At 38.3% G+C, this 18,138-nt stretch overlaps 2 protein-coding genes across 7 annotated transcripts; both read left to right on the top strand.

Moving 5' to 3' along the window:
* The first annotated feature begins 357 nt into the window (after positions 1-357).
* LOC101156967 (protein FAM217B) lies at positions 358-4,274 on the top strand. 5 transcript variants are annotated; one of them, XM_020703311.2, is made up of 5 exons: positions 358-614; positions 686-747; positions 819-894; positions 2,616-2,680; positions 2,750-4,274. In XM_020703311.2, the coding sequence occupies exons 3-5, from the start codon at positions 892-894 to the stop codon at positions 4,014-4,016; spliced, it is 1,335 nt and encodes a 444-aa protein (XP_020558970.1). In that variant the 5' UTR covers positions 358-614; positions 686-747; positions 819-891; the 3' UTR covers positions 4,017-4,274. The 5 variants fall into 5 exon arrangements, with proteins under 5 accessions (XP_020558970.1, XP_020558971.1, XP_011473488.1 ...); XM_020703312.2 differs by having other exon boundaries at positions 686-754; XM_011475186.3 differs by having other exon boundaries at positions 358-747.
* Positions 4,275-5,530: 1,256 nt separating this feature from the next.
* Positions 5,531-8,369, top strand: pdrg1 (p53 and DNA damage regulated 1). Of its 2 annotated transcripts, XM_011475184.3 has the most exons (6): positions 5,531-5,658; positions 6,410-6,485; positions 6,628-6,702; positions 6,782-6,862; positions 6,938-7,004; positions 7,838-7,949. In XM_011475184.3, the coding sequence occupies exons 1-5, from the start codon at positions 5,575-5,577 to the stop codon at positions 6,961-6,963; spliced, it is 342 nt and encodes a 113-aa protein (XP_011473486.1). In that variant the 5' UTR covers positions 5,531-5,574; the 3' UTR covers positions 6,964-7,004; positions 7,838-7,949. The 2 variants fall into 2 exon arrangements, with proteins under 2 accessions (XP_011473486.1, XP_004068945.1); XM_004068897.4 differs by lacking the exon at positions 6,938-7,004 and having other exon boundaries at positions 7,838-8,369.
* The last annotated feature ends 9,769 nt before the right edge of the window (positions 8,370-18,138 follow it).

The raw sequence follows: 18,138 nt of genomic DNA, 5'->3' as shown, positions 1-18,138 counted from the left end.
TTCTGCTTATCATCTTGCTTATCATCTTTTGCAGAGATATATGGCTGCTTTTACAGTCGTGTTTTTGGGTGTTGAAACCATGTAGGACATTATATCTTAAGGACTAGGGTAAGAAAACACTAACTTTTTCCTTGGGGAAAAAAATTAGATAAGAATTTTAACCTTTACTTGAAGACCAGCTTTTTTATGGTTTACAGTAAATTTTGATATATTATTAAAAACGGTATATTAATATTCATAAACCCATGCCTGATGCCACACAAGAATTGGTAGCAGAAAACTAATAAATAATAAGCGAATAAATAAAATGTTATAGGAAGAAGCATACACATAGTAGACATCCCTTACAGTACAAAAAAATATATATACATTTTTTTTAATTACCATTTCTCATCAGCTGATAAGCAGACAGACATGTTCAAGTATATGCTTCGGCGCTTAAAAAAATCGAAGCGGGATTTTGATCCTAACGTCTTTCCATACACGAGAGCTGGGTAGAAAGTGCTTTATGCTCCTAGCGGTCCACGGATAAAAATTTCTTTCGGCGGGGAGGAGCGGCGGACGAAGGCATCGTGGAGGGACGCGGATTGTAGCGAGTCCAAGTCCAGGTCCAGGTTGGTTAGGCTGATAGGTTTCTGTCAGACTGATGCAGACACACAGCGACACTCTTCGTCTATTTATTTAGCAGGTTTTCAGCGTTGTTTTCTGATGAGATATCGCTGCTCCACTCATCACAGGCACAACCATGTAATAGGTGTGAACATTAAGGTCTCTGGTTATGAAATATGTCCCCGTGATCAATGTTATTTTATGTGTAGGTGAAGACGGTCATCACGACGGAAGTCTCCTCAGCCGCAGCTCACCTCCATTCAGAAAACTAATAACCCTGTTATGGTAATGATGCTCCTATGTGTTTGTCTCACTGGGCTTTGTTATTGTGTTTTCAAATTGTGCTTAAAATATACCATAAACATTTTAAAAGGTAATATTGTAAATTACTCTTTCAAAAAAAAATATTTATTAACATTTCTCCACATATACAGATTCCTTTGATTTGACTCTTCTATCACTGTATTTGTTGTTGATTTTTCCCCACAAAATTAACATATGTCAATGTGGCTGTGTCCAAATTCCTTCCCCTAATCCCAAAATACTAAATTACGGAGCCCGTGTCCTGACATTAAGATATTAAAATATATCTTGTTCCCACAGATTATTATCTCGTTCGCACGAAATACTATTCCGTTCCCACAAAATACTATTCTGTTCCATCGAAATGATTAACTCGTGCAAACGCAATAATTATTTCGTTCGAACGCAATAATTAATCCGTTCGAACGCAATAATTATTCACGTCATAAGTCATTCACGCGGATGCTCTCTGTATGCCGGCAAACGCCGCTTTCACTGGTAACGTCCGTGTCTCTGTGACCCATATTCGTTCAAAAAAGGAAGATGAAAAACAAAAATGATCACTTTATCACTGTTTCAATGAATATAAGAAAAATATCAAAAGATTTATGATAACTAGGCTGCGTTCGAACGGATTAATTATTGCGTTCAAACGAAATAATTATTGCGTTCGCACGAGTTAATCATTTCGAGGGAACGGAATAGTATCTTGTGGGAACGGAATAGTATTTCGTGCGAACGAGATAATAATCTGTGGGAACAAGATATATTTTAATATCTTAATGTCAGGACACAGGCTCCGTACTAAATAACTATAGTGCCCTAACAGTAGTGCTCACCATGCTCAGTACTTTTTTTTAAAACAGCAAATATACTCATCATTCCCATATTCATTGTTTATTATTACTGCTCTTACAGTACACCTTAATATTCAACAACATTCATGTGTATAAAACTGTTGAACTCACAAAAGTCTCTTTTGCACAGTTTTCTCAACTTAATTTGCACAACAGCTGATTTGCATATAGGTTTAGTCATTTACTGATGCACAGCTATATTTTAAATTTGCTGTGAATGTTTCAGAGATCCTGTAAATATCCTACCTTTTCTTTTATTTGATTTAACATTTAACCTTCAGAGCGAGCAGCAAAGTAAGCATCTCATTGTAGAGGTGAAACCGTTTCCTAACTGTACATGTGACAAAAAAAAGTGAAAAGCTTTTAAATACAAACATTTCACAAAGACTATGAATCTGCTGTGTTCTGATGAACTTGGATGGTATTTAAAATATATATATATTCAAAATGGGTTTTTTTTCACAAAAACTATTCAAATGCAGTGCACTGTGGTCCATATTCCCCAATCTAGTGAGCATCAATGCACACTGGTTTATCACCGAGACTTCTAGGAAATTTCTCGGGCACTCGATCATGGATTTGTGGATTTGGACATTTAGAAAATAGTGAATGCACTATATGCATATCTAAGTAAAGGAATTTGCACACATCCTGTATCAGTGAGGTGATCGATCAGTCACTCTGAATTCCTTGGCAATACATAAATCTATCATAGGTCATCTTTTAATAAGAAGATTCAAGAAAATTTGGAACAACTGCCAAATGAGTTTATAGTGGAGCAAATCATCAGTTAAAATGAAAATCTAAGATGATAAATATCAGCGTCTCCTTCATGTTCAATCACAGAGACCACAAAGAAGAAAGCATGGGGCCAACTCCAGTTCTACCAAATGTGCTGTTCCCCACAGCAGGTAAGCTTATGCTTGTATTTTAGTGCTCTAACTCTCATGAAACACTAACTCAATGTCTCCCTCTTGTAGAGCTCATGAAACTCCAGCATCTCATCGAGCACCCCGGGCAAAAGAGCGCCTGGAGCCGAGGGTGCGATCAGCCGCTCAGCACTGTGGACACACAGCAGCCTTCTCCTGCAGCTGCCCGTCTGATTCCAGCACGGATCTGCCGGAGCGTCACTTATCCAGGCAGGCCGGAGGCCTGAGCATCCACGATCAGGAAGATAGTAACACAGACCTGTCTGAGGGGGAAAAAGATCCTGTTTCACCCTGCAGTGGAGTCCCGCCAAAACTTGAGCTCAGACCAGAGGTCATAAAGGATGGGGAGTCCTCCCTCCAGATCCACAGATCCAAAAGACACGGAACATTTGAGTTCCCAGACTTCCTCCCTCCACCGTTAAACTCTTGGAACTTGAGTCAGCTGGCCGTCTTCTACAAAATGGAGGATAAAGCAGCGTCCCGGCTGAGGCCTGTGGGCCCTCTGGAGCGATACCTGGAGAGGCTGCTGCAGCTGGAGTGGCATCAGATGCAGACTGTTCAGGAAGAGCGTGGCGAGTCGGCACCACCAGAGTCTACATTCACCTGTTACCGGGCACCAACAACTGCCTCGGCTCGCCTCAGCTCTCCGAAGTGCATCCTTCAGTGTCAGCGTGCCTTCCTGCTCACCTTCCTCTCATCTCTGGGGGGTCACCCCAGCCTGCTGTCTGGCTGCACCTGCACTGTCTGCCAGATGAAATACTCCAACTGCACTGCCTTCTGCTGCCGCTCCTATCACAGCCGTCAGTCCGGACCTCCTTCCATGCTGGAGCGCAGCCACAGGTCTTCATCTCTTGCAAAAAGGAGCTCCAGTGAGAGCCGCCCCTCCTCCTCAGACAGGAGCTGCAGGGCTCCCAGGTTTAACAGCCCCGTCAGGACCAGCAGCCACATGAAGAGAATGCAAGCATCAGGAAACATCCGCAACCCCAATCAAGGTGCAACAACCCGATCTCATTCCACTGTCAGGGACTCCGCCGACAGCTCTGGGAGGGGGCCTGTGTCAGACGGCAAGATGGGAGTTTTATGGAGGAGCACAGACTCTGAGCATAGAAGAGGTGGAGCGGATCGACCGCCGAACAGATCAGAGGAAAGACGGAGCTTTTCTGAGTGCAGGAAAACTGGAGGTGAGCGGTCCAGAGCAGCTGGCTCGAAGAAGCAGCAAACAAAAGCCGATTCTACCACTGGCAACACGAAACCCAAATCCAAACGATCCCAAACCTGCAAGCCCAGCAGAACCAGACTAGTGGAATTTGTCATATAAGTATGATAGAGCAGAATGTAAAATTAGTCTTTTTTTCCTTTTTTTTAAGTACTTTTTTGGGCAATAATTTATTATAACTAGATACTGGAGATAATTTTTCAGTTTTTGATATCAACTATCTGTAAATGTGCATTTTATGATTGTTTTGAAGCTGTTTCAGGGGAAAAATCCTTCAGTATGTTTACATAACTGCTACATGTCAAGGAATATGGACAAGCCTGTATGTTTTTAATTAAACAACAAATCTTTTAAAATGTTTGTTTTCATGTCCTAATAACTTGATTATGAAGCTTGTGGTTTGTCAAAATAAATAACAGCTACATTTACAAGCAGAAGGCAGTAATGCTTCCCAACCCTGGGTTTTATATTTGTCTTTCTGCACGGATCTTTCTCAGGTTTTTGACCTGAAGATGTGAAAAAAATCTGAATTTTATTTACAGAGATTGAGATATTTTTAAATCTAATGTGTTGTCTAATGTTTCAGTGTCCCCCATCCGCTTAAGTCTAAATTTTAAATACATGATCAGAATAAATTTTGTTTAACACTTAAAAAAATACAAACACACCCAATAAAGCAAACAGATGAATGAACCAGTGGTCCAGGTTTAGCCACTTAATTTTACTTTGGGCAAATACTGAGACAAAAAAATGTAAACTCTCTTTTCATGTACATTTGGATAACATTTATACTATACGCAGCATAAAACACAGCTGTTTATTCATTTCGCCTCCTCAGTTTCCAAAAAAGCAGTGAAATCAAATGTTTGTATGGGCATCAGAAATATTCTGCTTGTCATAGGCCAATGGGAAATCTTATATGTTCAGATGGTTCAGACTTAAGTTCATCATTAGCAAATATTAAAAACTGTAAATAAGAAAGTAGACCAGATATTTCCAGCAAACATTGGGGGTTACTAAAAACAATGCGGGTCATTGTGATATTTTCTGGGTTCAGCTCATATAGAGAAACAAGATGATGAAATAGCCACTAAATGTGCTTGAATAGTTTCCAATAAAGGATTTTGAGTTAAAGATCAGTCTTAGCAAAGCAGAGATAAAAACATAATCAAAGAGAGAAAGAAATATGACGAAGACACTGGGAGAAGGAACAAAGGAATAATAGAGGGGAAAATGATGAGAGCGGGACAACATAGGATAGGAAAAGAGCAATAACTAGATTGAGACGTAAGACTCGAACGTTTTTAAAACATGAATACATTTTTTTTAAACTAAAAAAAAAAAATCCAAATTTAAACAACCTTGAAATGTTGAACATGAAGTTTGAGGTATCTGTAAATTTAGGCAATGGTCGATGTGCGCTTTTTTTTATTTATGAAATTTTTGCAAATTAAGATTGAATTCATTTTTTGAGAAGATTCCACTCGAATGTAAGTAAGAACGTGAAAGTTAAGAAAAGATCCCGGTTTACACTCCACTCCAGTTGGCGGCGGTAACGACCAGCAAGCTGTTTGCCTACCGCCAAGAAAATGCAGAAGATGAAGCGTTCCGCCTTCTCTTGTGTTTCTCGTAGAACATATTTAGATGCGACACCGCCAACATGGATGCGGGTTCGCAGCGTGTGCTGGACTACCTGACAGAAGTGGAAGAAGCAGCCGAGGAGGTTATCACAACCAAACAGCAGGTATGTTGTGACGAACCGCAAATCGTTTCTTTTTTCAAAAGTCATGTTTAACATAGATAGCTTCAGCTAGCAAAGAGGTCACCGAACCGCTTCACTAGCTTAAAAACAAGTGATACTGAAGTTCAAGTTGGGCTGCCTGGATGATGATCATGATGGATCGAAATTTCTGTTCACAAAATTGAGTAAAAAATATCCTAAAATAATATTTTATGTCATGTTATACTATGAATTAGATGGCGTGTCCAACAAAATATTTTTTGTATTGATGATCTGTTTGGGGAAATTCCACTCACAGAGATGTAAACAAAAAAAGAAGTGTTTTCCTCTACTTAAACGTAATAAAGTTGAAAAGAAATTAGATAAAGATTAGCTTGATACCACTCTTGAAGAAAGACAGAAATTCAAAAGTTCTGCTTTCAATCTGGCTCTATTTGACATTTTAAAGATTTTATAAGAAATTTATTTGCAAATGAAATTTTCTATAAACTACAAGTGGATATTTTAGCAGCTAGTGCAGCAAACACGGACAATTTCTCTTTTAACATAAAATCTACTATAAATTTTGATCATAATATCTGTGACATAAATGGACACTCTGTCTTTGTTAGTTTAGTTCACTTTATATTCTTTTTGGCTGTCACCAGCCAGGGTCTTACTTTGACCCATTTTCTTCATTTAATAACCAAAAATTGGATACTAAATTAGGTAAATATGAATTCATGTGTCTTTCTTTTTTTTTTCTTTTCTTCAGATAGTGGACCTGGACTTGAAGAGAAACCGGAACAGGGAGGCGCTGAACGCTCTCAAACATGAGCTGTCTGATTCAGGTGAGGCAGGACCGGGTCCCGTCATGTTTAGAGGCAAGAAAGGAAAACCTGATCGCTGCATTTATGAAATATGTCAGAAGTGCTGCTGTTAAATAACAAACCCAGCCTTTTCCAGCCTTAATGTTCTTGTTTTTGTTTGCAGAGAATGTGAAGGTTTGCTTTGGAAACATGTTTATTGAGTTTGACAAATCCAAAACTAAAGGGATGGTCCAGAAAGGTAATCCTTAAAGAAAACACACTTCCATGCTTTATGTGTTTATTCATAAAAATAAAAATGTATTTCTTTTGTGCTGCAGACCAAGAACAGCTGGATAAAGAAATAAATAACCTTCGCAGAGAACTGAAAACTAAATTCAATCATCTCAATGAGATTCAAGGTATGCAACTCTTTCAAAATAAGAAAACAAAAAAGGAAAAATTAAAGCTGACAATTTTAATAAAACGCTTTACAGGCTGTGTAGCAGAAGGGGAAACGTGATTCCTCCCTCTGGTCCTGCCCTCCTGTTGGAAGGAGAAGAGGTGTTGCATTTCTCTTTTGGATGAACATAAAGGGGTTTTGGGAAGAAAAGAAGTGCTGTAAAACACTGGTAGCCATTTGGAACAGAGGATGTTACTTTTGACAAGTTGAAAACTCACAAAACTCAAGAAAAGTTAATAAGCTAAAATAGGTTCCTAATTCCAAAATGTTAAACTGACATTTGTGAAAATGTGAAATATCAAGACAAATTAATTAACAGCGTTCATTTGGGGCTTTGCACTGTTTCTGTAGAGTTCAGTTACACAACGTACTTGTCGGTCGTTCCGGTTGAAGCCAGTTGCGTAACTGCGGAGTCCTAAGGTGACACAAATAAATACTGCAAGCTAAGAGTGGAAACACCAAGACAACAGCAGACCTCATAATATATCTTTGTTTACAGATTTCTTTGCATTTTCTCTGACTGAGCTGCTGTAAGGTTCCAATGCCACAAGGGGGCAGCACACTCAAAAGCAGGCGAAATGTTAGTCTACAGATGTTTTCCACCTGCTCACACCTACAGACTGATCTGATCTGCACATGCACTCTTCTAGACACTCAGTTCAGGAGCCTTTACTCTGTGTCCAGGTCACTACAAACATTTTTTTTAATCATTAGTGCGTCTCTAGAGCTATCATTTTCTTTAGTAAAATACAAACAAATTAAAATAAAGTACCGTAAAATGTTTGCACCAGGAGGGGTAAAACTGTCTCATAACAACAGCAACTAGTGGAAAAGATGCCCTGACGCTTCATTCAAACATTCAGAAGTCAAAGTAAGTTTCATCAATTAAACTTTTATTATTGAATAGCTAAAACTATTCCCTTCATTTCTGTAGGTAAACCGGAGCTCAGAGGCTACAGACTGTCTGCACTGTCCTCTGAGGAGATCAAATCTATCAACAGCCTCCTGAAGACCTGATTCTCCGGCTGTTTCGAGTCACTTCTGAGAGAATGAAGCGCCAAAGCTGCAGGCCTGAGTTCCAGCGCCACATTTAAACATCATTTAAACATGCTTATTAAAGGCACCTTGGCTGGACGGTTGGACTGTCGGGGATTCGTGCAGGACACTTCTGCAGGTTCAAAAGATGACAAACATGTCCTTTTTTGCACCCGGTTCCTGGACTGTTTTAATAAAGTTCATATCTATTATATTTACAGTTTTAAAGTTGTTTCCTTTAGTAGACAGCAGCAGAATCTATATTAAACATCTTCTAGAATTGTAGTAGTTAAAGATGGCTGTACTGACTGGTCAAAGTCCACTTTCCAAACTCTCTTTAAAGGAGATGTTTGGATGTCCATGTTCCTCTGACTCTGAAGTTTTTGTGTAAATAATCTTTTAAAAGAAATAAAAGAATTTATTATCAAGTACATCTAATTGCTTAACTAAACAAAAATAACCACACTGTTTATGAACACTGAACAGTTCAGGGGAAGTTTTCCAGATTCCTTGCAAGATAACCAAGTGTAATTTAAATATGTGTACAAACAAGAATTATGTAAGATCCACACATTGGACTCTAATGATGGATTGATCATTTTTTTGCTGCGATCACATGTGTGCTGTCCGCCGTGATGCACTTGGTCATTTTTACGTTACAGTAAAATAAACCTACTGGGTCTCTATCCAAATAGTATTTTGCAGGATCGCTTATAGATCGATATATTTCATTTTGAAATGATTTTATAATGGTATTAGTAGATTCAATTAACAACTTTCCTCGGACAGATTGAATATAAAAACGCCCCTCTCACGCTTCCACGGGTGGTTTCTCCTCCAAGCTCAGGCCTCTACCAGAGTCCTGGGAGCTTGAGGGTCCTGCAGTATCTTAGCTGTTCCTAGCACTGTCCTTTTCTGGACTGAGAGGTCTGAGGTCTTTCCAGGGATTTCAAGGTACTTGTAATTGTGCTCAATGTCTGCTATTGTTCCTTCTGGGAGTGAGACCCCTCCTGTGTGGACTACCTTGCCTCTCTTTGTCGCCATCCGGCTGCATTTCGGGAGCCTGAATGACATCTCAGACATCTCTTATGACAGTACTGTAGATCCTGGTGGTGTAGATCAGGGAGTCAATGTCACGCTCGCTTAGCCAAATATATATATATCTTTATATGTCTATATAGATATGTATCTATATATTTATATTCCAACGTTCAGCATACTCTACAGTACTGCTTACATTGAACTTAAATGAACTAAAAATGGCTATGAATCAACCAAAAGTTTCAACAGTTTCGAAACCCCCAAATCAACAGATGAGCCTTCCTGCCAAAGAAAAAAAGGTGATTTTAATAAAAAGGGTTTCAGACTAGTAGCTATGGGGTCATTTGTTTGTGTGAGGATCATTCAAAATCATTTTTGAAGTGATTACCAATTTCTCCTGGTTTGCCTCTTTTTAACATGCGGGTGACCTCTGACCCGACCATGTTATCGTTGTATTTAGGTTTCATTAATTCCTTTTTTTTTTTTTTTTTTTTTTTTTTTTTTTTTTTTTACAAAGCACCAAATAGTGTTTAAAATGTTTGAATAAATACCTACAATTTAACATTTCGCTTTTTAAATAATTCTTAGACATTCAGTCTCTTACTGATGAGAAGCTGCATAGCTGCGTCCGCATGGGAGGAGAGTAACAGCGAGACACATACCTGACTGCAGCAGCCACAAGAGTTATGACGTGTGTCCTCTACAACGATCTTCTGTTAGCTTTACTCTCAGAGCAGAGCGCTACTAACGCCTGTCAATCGTTGGGACCTTTAAAATGGTCAGGTCAAGATGAAAGGTGAGAGTTTAGAAAGTGATGACTGAAACTATCCTTCCTGCTCCCCCTCTCCACCGTGGAGAGTAGCTGTGTCAAAGAGCAAATAAAGGTCGAGCCCCGCTTCCATCTGCTGTGACATAATGGGGGTTTGCGCGTGTCAAATCCCGCTGTTGCTGGAGTGTGCACACCTGCAGCTGTTAGTCACTTCCATGAACTCTGCCTCTGCATACTTCATAGGGTTTTTTTTTTTCTTTAAGAGCATCAATCAGTGTATGTGACGGGACTTTCGGCTCCAAGTCAGAAAGCTTTCCGGGCTCTCCTGTGAATACCTCAAGAAGAACAAAATGAAGATTTTGGCAAGGCCAAAGCCCTTTCTGAAGAGCGTTCAGTCAGTGGTCCCAAATACCTGGATATGAAAGGAGTGGCTACATAAAAAAGCAATTCATTGTTTCCCAAGTGGCCTATCTCTGGAGCACAACTCAACAGAGAATCTGTGGAGGGAGTTGAAAGTTTCCCAGAACATCAAGCTCTCAAGAAGAATGGAAAGCTACGGTGTAACAAACCCAGTGAAGAAACACAGTTAGGTGGGTTTGGGGTACAAGCACCAAATCTGCCATAGATGACACTTAGATCCCCTTTTTCTGAAAAGCCAGTTCGCCATTAGAAAAATCCAAAATGGCAGCCATTTGTCATGATGGCAGCCATGCACTCAAGTATTAAAAAATATTCAAATTCTATTTGCCTCAGTCTCAACAATATGGGCTGTTCATGTGCAAAATGCTGTCCTTAAACTTGAGGTCTGCCTACAAAATACTTTTATATATTTTTAAAATCTAGGATTTTCTTGTGGCTGACATGCTTTTCTGAAAGAGGGCATCCTAAGGTACACCCATGCCAAGTTTGGTGCTTGTACCATAAAATCCAAAATTACCAGCTGTTATAATAACCAGGAAACCTTTGACTTCTGACTTAACCTTTGACTGACTAACCAGGATCACATTACAAAGTTTTGAGATGAGCATTTTTTTTTTGACTAAATATTTATTTTCTGCACCATTATATGTCTTTAAATGGGATATCCTTGATTGTTGATTTACATTCTGTCTCACAGTTGAAGAGTATCTATGATAATCTTTCCAGACCTCTCATGTTTTTCAGTGGGACATCGGCAGAAAACTTTTTTTTACTCTTTGTTTTTTACCCTTTATCTTTGTGACAAAAATACATAAGCATTAATATTTACTAATTTTCCTTATTCAATATTTTTCATTCATGTTGTATTTAATTTACTTTTTGAACAATGTTTCCCATTTTTAAAACCAAATTCTTTCTTGCTTTTAACTCTTGAATTTCTGCTCCATTGCCTGACTTCTTATTTTCTTTCCCTCTGTGATGATGTTCTGTGAATGTCTGTATGGATCTGTGACATGCAGCAAATTAGCTACCCCACAGTTAAAGCAGCAGCTCCCCAAATGTGTAACTCAGCTGTCAGAAAACAATCTTAAACCTGCATAAACGTGTAATCCAGCTCCACAGCTTGACCTGACTCCCAGCTGTCCTTTCTGTGTTTTGACCTGCACCCCTTTCTGAGTATGAAAAGGTTCCAGTTGCTCAAATGGAACCTCTTTAATTATTTTGTCTGCATTCTTAGCCTGCTGGCCTCCTAAATATGGAGGAGGAAAAGTTGAGTTAAAGACATTTCTTCTGAAAAAAGCTGCCTTCTGTCAGGTCAGCGACAGAAGCCGGCTGCTGTTCTCCATCGTTTTTCATGAGAAACAAGGTGGGACATCTGCATCCACTTACTCCTGAGAAGACTCTGACAGATTTATTGTTTCTGAGCGGCTCTCCAGCACATGCTCTACTGAATACGAAAATCCCTGTATTTGATTTGGACTCCAAATAGAAAAAAGCAACAAAAAACTCTGGTGTTTAGAAAAGCCCATGTTCAGGTGTGTCGGGTTCTTTCAACACAGGCTCTGGAGTCAGATCATTTCTTGGTTTGTGTATATTTTTTCTGAGAAAACATGACTAAATGAGAGTGAAAAGTGATGAGGAAGTTGGTTCATTTTTTATTATTTAAAAGAAGAATGCATCAAGATAAAATAAAACAAAACTCAAAGTTAAAAGTTTAAAGAAAGAAACCTAAAAAAAAAAGTATAATGGAAATAGATATGACTTTACACTGAGATATAATATTGCCAGACTGATAGTGATCATGTCTGTTCCCCTATGAGGGTTCTTTAATCCCAAAAATGCAACCGAGGAATTACAAAGCAATAATATTGATAACAATACAGAAAAAACATAAAAACTAGTCACAAACAAAAGCAGCATAAAAACAACTGAGCCAAAAACATATGCATACATCCAGAGAAATAAAAAGTCAAAAAATTGAATCAAATTAATTTAACCCTTGGGCTGTCCTATGACCCCACCCTTCCATTGACGTGTTCTCCCTACCATGACAAAGGTGGATAAAGGTGGAAAGATTTCATGTAATCCATGGACACCAGTGAAGATCACAAATCATTGAGGAAAAAAGGTTCAAAACACTGTTTAGTGGGTCTAGATGACCCAACTCCCAATGTTAAAGTGCGTAGGATAGCACAAGGGTTACAACACGTGCTGAATTTTATTTACAAATTTGTCAGTGTTGTTGCGTATTTAGATTATTTTTTTAAATGTTTTAAATGTGATGTAGCTGAACAAGCTGCAGTAAAATAGTGTTTAATATTTGACTGGGGTGGGAAAACAGACCTTCTGTGTGGTTCATCGAGCACAGATGTAATAATATTTATTTATAATTTAATTAAATCAACCATTATGGCAACACTTCTTCTCAACACGCAGCTCACACTTTCCAAGCACCCTGCACTGATTTGAAAATTGAAAAAGAAAAAGAAAAAAAGATTTTAAAAAGCTTAACCTGCATCTTGTTTTCTGGATGCTCTTCGTGGTCCTTATGTGCTAAAGTCATTCATGTCTTTATTTTCTCCTTATCCTTTTGTGTCCTTTGCTTTCAGAGCTACTCTTTTAAAAGTACTTCTTGCTTGTTGGTCTGACTCAAACAAAAATGCTCATTTTAAAACTTTTGGGAATTCTTTTTTGCTAATTTTTTTTTTTTTTTGTATTTTTATGAACACATTTCTTTACTTTTCAGTATGTTGAAAAAATATATTTTGCTTTAGTAGAAACTGGACTGTTTTCTTGCCAGAGCTTAAATTCTGAACTGTTCTTCATCGACCTTCAGATCTGCATGAAACTGCTCTTATTTTCTGTGCACTTTTGAGTGCATCTGTCTCCAGGCTTCATGGTAAAGGTAAAAAAGGTTATGAGAGTGAGCATAGACTATAAATGTTTTAAGAATAGGTTTTTGATGTGTGTTCTTGACATGGTTTTGTGGCATTTTTCTGATGATGGAAGACAGATACGAAGAAAATTAAGCTTAAAAATGCTGTTTTGATAATTTATCTTAGTTCAAATTGTGATTAAATGACATTTAAAAAAGCTCCCTGCTCAGCTCCATTCTGATGCAACCACCTGTAGATACCTAGATCAATGTACGTCTGCGTTTTCCTCTTCCAAGCCTCTGACCCAAAGTTGTACGGCTGAAGGTGCTCAGACATTTGGCCGCCATATTTTGTTACACCAGTAATGTCAGGTTGGGGTAGTGAGGGGCTGAAAGCTAGCAGGAGAGAGTGTAAACAGAGAGCTTTCAGTTATGGGTAACTTATGGGCTTACTTCACACCGACAGTCTCTCCCATAGCTCAAAGGCAAACTACTGCCGCTCTGCAGAAACTATGTCTCAGAAAACAACACTGGTTTTTTGAATTTTGCCTAAAAAAGTCACAATCATAATTAAAAGACCACTGGAAACACTTTTACTATAGATAAAAAGATGATCAGAGTGGGCCTTTAAAGAAAAGTCAACGTGGCCAAACACAGCTGAGGCCACCACGGAAACTGCAGACAAACCCATTCGGGGCCCACATCTTCTGCCCACTTTTAAACCATATGGGGCCCACTTGGCCTTGCTGGCTGCGATCTACTGTTTCCTTTAGAGGGATCAGAGCTGTACGTTGTTAAGATGTGAGTCTTCACAATTTCACAACAACTTCATTTTATTCACTTAAAGTGTAAGCCTGAAATTAACACGTCAGCTTTATGTCTTTTAATCTCACAAATTTATAAATCACACAAACGTCAAAATGTTGATGTTGCGCTCTGTCTTTCTTGTCTTTCTTTTTTTAAAGAAACTAACTGAAAAAATTGCAATGATGAATGAGTGGAATATAACAAAAATAAATTTCATTATTTTTTTCTAAAAGTCCCAAATGAAAGTAAGAGTTGAGCTGCTACATCTAAAAAAGCAGGTGTGATGTCCTCAGCATGACTTCCCATCTGAATCTCTTTTCAACCTTTTTTTTGAACATTGGGATGAAAGTGTGGAGTAAAAAACCACTAATGCACCATCTCCATCATGAGCACTTTCATGAAACTCTCAATGTTTTAGTATTTTTTCTTTCTCTTTGGGAACTCCTGATCATGGGTCAGTAGAGTGTATGTGTTCCTTTGTTCTTGTGGTTTTGGTGACAGTGCTGTTCTGTTCAATTTTGAGTTTGGAGCACTCCAACTTCATCCATAGCCCTTTTTGAACTTTGAATGCTTAGTTCAACATTGTACCTCTCTTTGTGATGCTTATAGTAGCTTTCTAGTTTGAAATAAACTTATTTTGAAAAATTAGTCTTTGGAATAATGTATTTCTGATGTTTTGTGAGCTGTCTGTAGGGGACTAATTCACTTTAGCAAATCATTTTCAAATTTTGATTAAAATTGGCATTTGAATTTCTGTAGTGTTGATGTGAAAAATAGAAAAATGTGACGTGGGAAAAACCTGAGAAGCCAGAACTGCTCCAGCTTGTGTCCAGGTTTGATGAAAATTAAAAAAATGAGTTATCTTGGCCTTTTCTTGTTCCAATAACCAGCAGCCGTGAACTCTGATCCCCTCTGTGTATGACCGATGTCCTAAAGGGAAATGCCTCTAAGAGTTAGTGTTCTCAGCTGGTAATATAACTAACTAAATAGGAGGTTGAGATGGAGTCTGGGGTTTGAAAGGAAGATAAAGTCCTCTTTGTGACTCTGCTGGAAGATTAAACGAACACCAGAGAGGACCTCACCTGCACAAATATGACCTGAATGGAAAACATGTGAAGTGATCCTTTTCACAAAGTAAATCAACTCTGACCATCATAGAAAGCCCCAAACAAGAGAGATCGCTTTTCCCATTTTTACCTCCAGATAGGAGAGGAGGAAGTTTTTTATTTTATTTTTTGCAGTAGTGAACGTCATTGAACTGAATCTACCGACACATTATGAAGTTTTGAGGAGTTTCTGGAATGATGAATACTCTGATTTTACTTCAGCCAAAAGCCCCCACAGTAGCAGAAAAAGGGGAAATACCAACTTTGAAATGATGTTTTATAACTTTAAAATTGGCTTAAAACAATCACCAGTGTTTATTTCCTCAAAGTAAAAGCTTTAAATCAAGATGTAAACTTCATCACAAGCATTCAAATCAGTTACTGTTTATATCCTTCAGTGTTTCCCCTGAGAATGAAAGATGAAATGACCCATACACTGTACACTTACCTAACAACAATACACTTCTAAGGTTGTAAGGTTAAATATATCTTTCATTCTCTGGATGTGACTTATTCTGGGAAGCTACAATTTAATACTCTAAAAGGCTCCACCTGAAATCAGTGCATCTTCTTCAACATTCTGCTAGCTGCCTCGTTGCCAATCCAACTAAAACCCTTTCTTTATTTAATGACGAATTTCCAATGAAAATTGTGTTTTTGGTGTTTTTAACATGTTCTTGTGGCATTTATAAAGAAAATTAAATTGCATTTCTGAGTATTTCTTTATTCAAATTGTTTATTTGATTCAGGAGCAGACAAAATAAAACAACTGGAAAAAGCTCTTTGGTGTGGTATAGAACCTACTTCAATAAATAGAGAAGGATTTATTTTGTGATACATAAATGTGCATGAAATAGTCCCTAGTCTTTTGGCCGTTAGGGTCTTTGTAGCTGACGTCTTTATTCTGATGGGAGAAGCTCGTACCATAGATGGAAAAACCCCAGAGCCCAGACACTGCTGGAGTTTGAGGTCAGTCCACGACATAGTATTGGTCCAGGTGGAGAACAGAGAAGGGCTGGCAAAACCGTCAGAATGTAGAGTTAAACATCCACAAATTTAAAAGCAGAAATATTATTGCGATTGGCTTATAAATGAATTTAACCAATGGTTTAGAGCGAAGGCTTAATTGATGAATAGGGTGTAGAATGACTGATGAAAGAATCCAGCTCCCCCGTTAGTGAGGTAGATCTTCCTTATTGACATTGTGCCAAGGCTTCACAACGACAAACCACGAACTCCCCGCTCTACTCCATTCTGATGCATTTTCATGTATACGATGATATCCATTGTTTTCCTCGAATGAGCTGGTATTTAGCTCAAAACTGTACGGCTGGATAGCTCTGATATTGCTTGCCTTCTTTTTTTTTTTTGCACCGCTATTGTTAGGTTGGGGTAGTGATGGGCTGCTGTTGGCCAGCGGGGGAGCATGTGAACAAATAGATGAGAATGGGGTTGCAGCTTACTCTGCACCAAGGATCCCACCCACAACTCAAATGTGGATTTCTAATGAACTACTGCCTCTCTGTAAAAACTGCGTCCTAGAAGACGACAATGAAACAAACAAACAGCATAATTATAATTAAAGACCAAGTATTCTCATAAATGTTTCTTCACTGATTACGTAAGGGGGGAAGGGGTGTCTCAAATCTGGTTTTATTAAGATCCAATATGCACATGCTCAGTCTAAACCAGAAGGTTTTTCCTTCTTTATTCAGCAGCCAAGAAACCACATTTGGGGTCTTTTTCTTTCACTGTTGTCCGTTAATGATGTTGAAACTCGAGGTCATGCAAGCATCGCTAAAGTCTGAGTCAAACATGACTTCTCTCCTTCATCACCATACGTGCAGCAGCCTGACACGCAAACAAAGGTGTCCTCAAGAATGATGACATTCTTGATGTCATCTCTGAGTCTGGGGGAAAAAAACACAATGATCAGAAATGATGGTATGGTTTTCATGAAACAAACATTCCAATTTAGACGATCCTCAGATTGTAAAACAGAATCCAGCGTATATATTCCATTCATATATATATATATTTTTTTTATTTCTAAAAAGTGTCTGGAGAATGATGGATGTTATCTTTCTTAAAGAAACAAGAACACAATTTGGACACAGTGGTGTTTTTTTTAAAATAGAAAAATCTAAATTCTTCATCAAGATAATGGAAGAAAATAAGAAGTCATCCATGGTTTCTATCTTTGAGGCTTGAAGTAAAATTGGTAAACATCTCAGAGTATAAAAGATTAATTAAGTGAAATATCATCAACATAACAATGGAATTGTGTGCTTTGCTACCAAAAATACTGTTTTTTTTAGGACTAAATAGAATTGGACTAAGCACTGAGCTCTGTGGTACACCATAACTGACTGGGCAGAATGATAACGAAGAATCCTTTGAAAGACCAAACTTAAAACAACAACAAAACAATTTTAAATTTAGCAATTTAAAATGGGTTTATACACCCACTCCCACCCCCCACCCCCCACCCACACCTTAACAGTCTTCATGAGTAGAGAAAGAACACAACAAACATCAAAATACGTCTGACTTTTCAACATAGGAGTCATGTTGAAATTGCTTTCATCTGATACCAGCCTCCAGTGGTCTTTTAGGGAACTGCAGCACTGGATACTTTCTGGTTTGCATCACATTTGGAAACAGGAGGCAGAGGCCTAGATTGAACCAATTATTATAGCATTAAATATGAAAACAACATGTATTTCGATAGTTGTACTCGTGTTCTATTTTAGAAAGTAAGAGTTTTACCTCCCTGCTTTTAATAACTACCTACATTTGTGTTATATTTGCTTTTGTCCCACCTGACTGGACATGCGCTCAACTCAAAGCATTCAAACTGTATAAAAAAACAATTGTTTCTGCCTTCAAGCCTCATAACTTGACTCCAGCTGGGTTAAACAAACAAATCAGATCAATGTTCATTTTCTCTCTCTTAAGTGAGTCATCCAGGCAGGTTTCTGTGTCTGAAGAAGCTTCATGAGTGGTGAGCTGCCCTGAAGCTGCTGCAACACATACCTGCTCATTTACTACAGGTACAGACAGTTCACACAGGTGCCACAGGCTGAAAGCTCAGTTATGACTCATAAAATTGTTTTGGGTTGTTTTCTATGGTGACTCACAAATAAAAACAAAGTGTGGCAGAGAAAACAGTTCAAGCTGTG

This window comes from Oryzias latipes, chromosome 5, assembly GCF_002234675.1.
Source record: "Oryzias latipes chromosome 5, ASM223467v1".
NCBI lineage: Eukaryota > Metazoa > Chordata > Actinopteri > Beloniformes > Adrianichthyidae > Oryzias > Oryzias latipes.
Note: the sequence above shows the minus strand (reverse complement) of the source record. Positions and strands in the feature narration are given on the sequence as shown.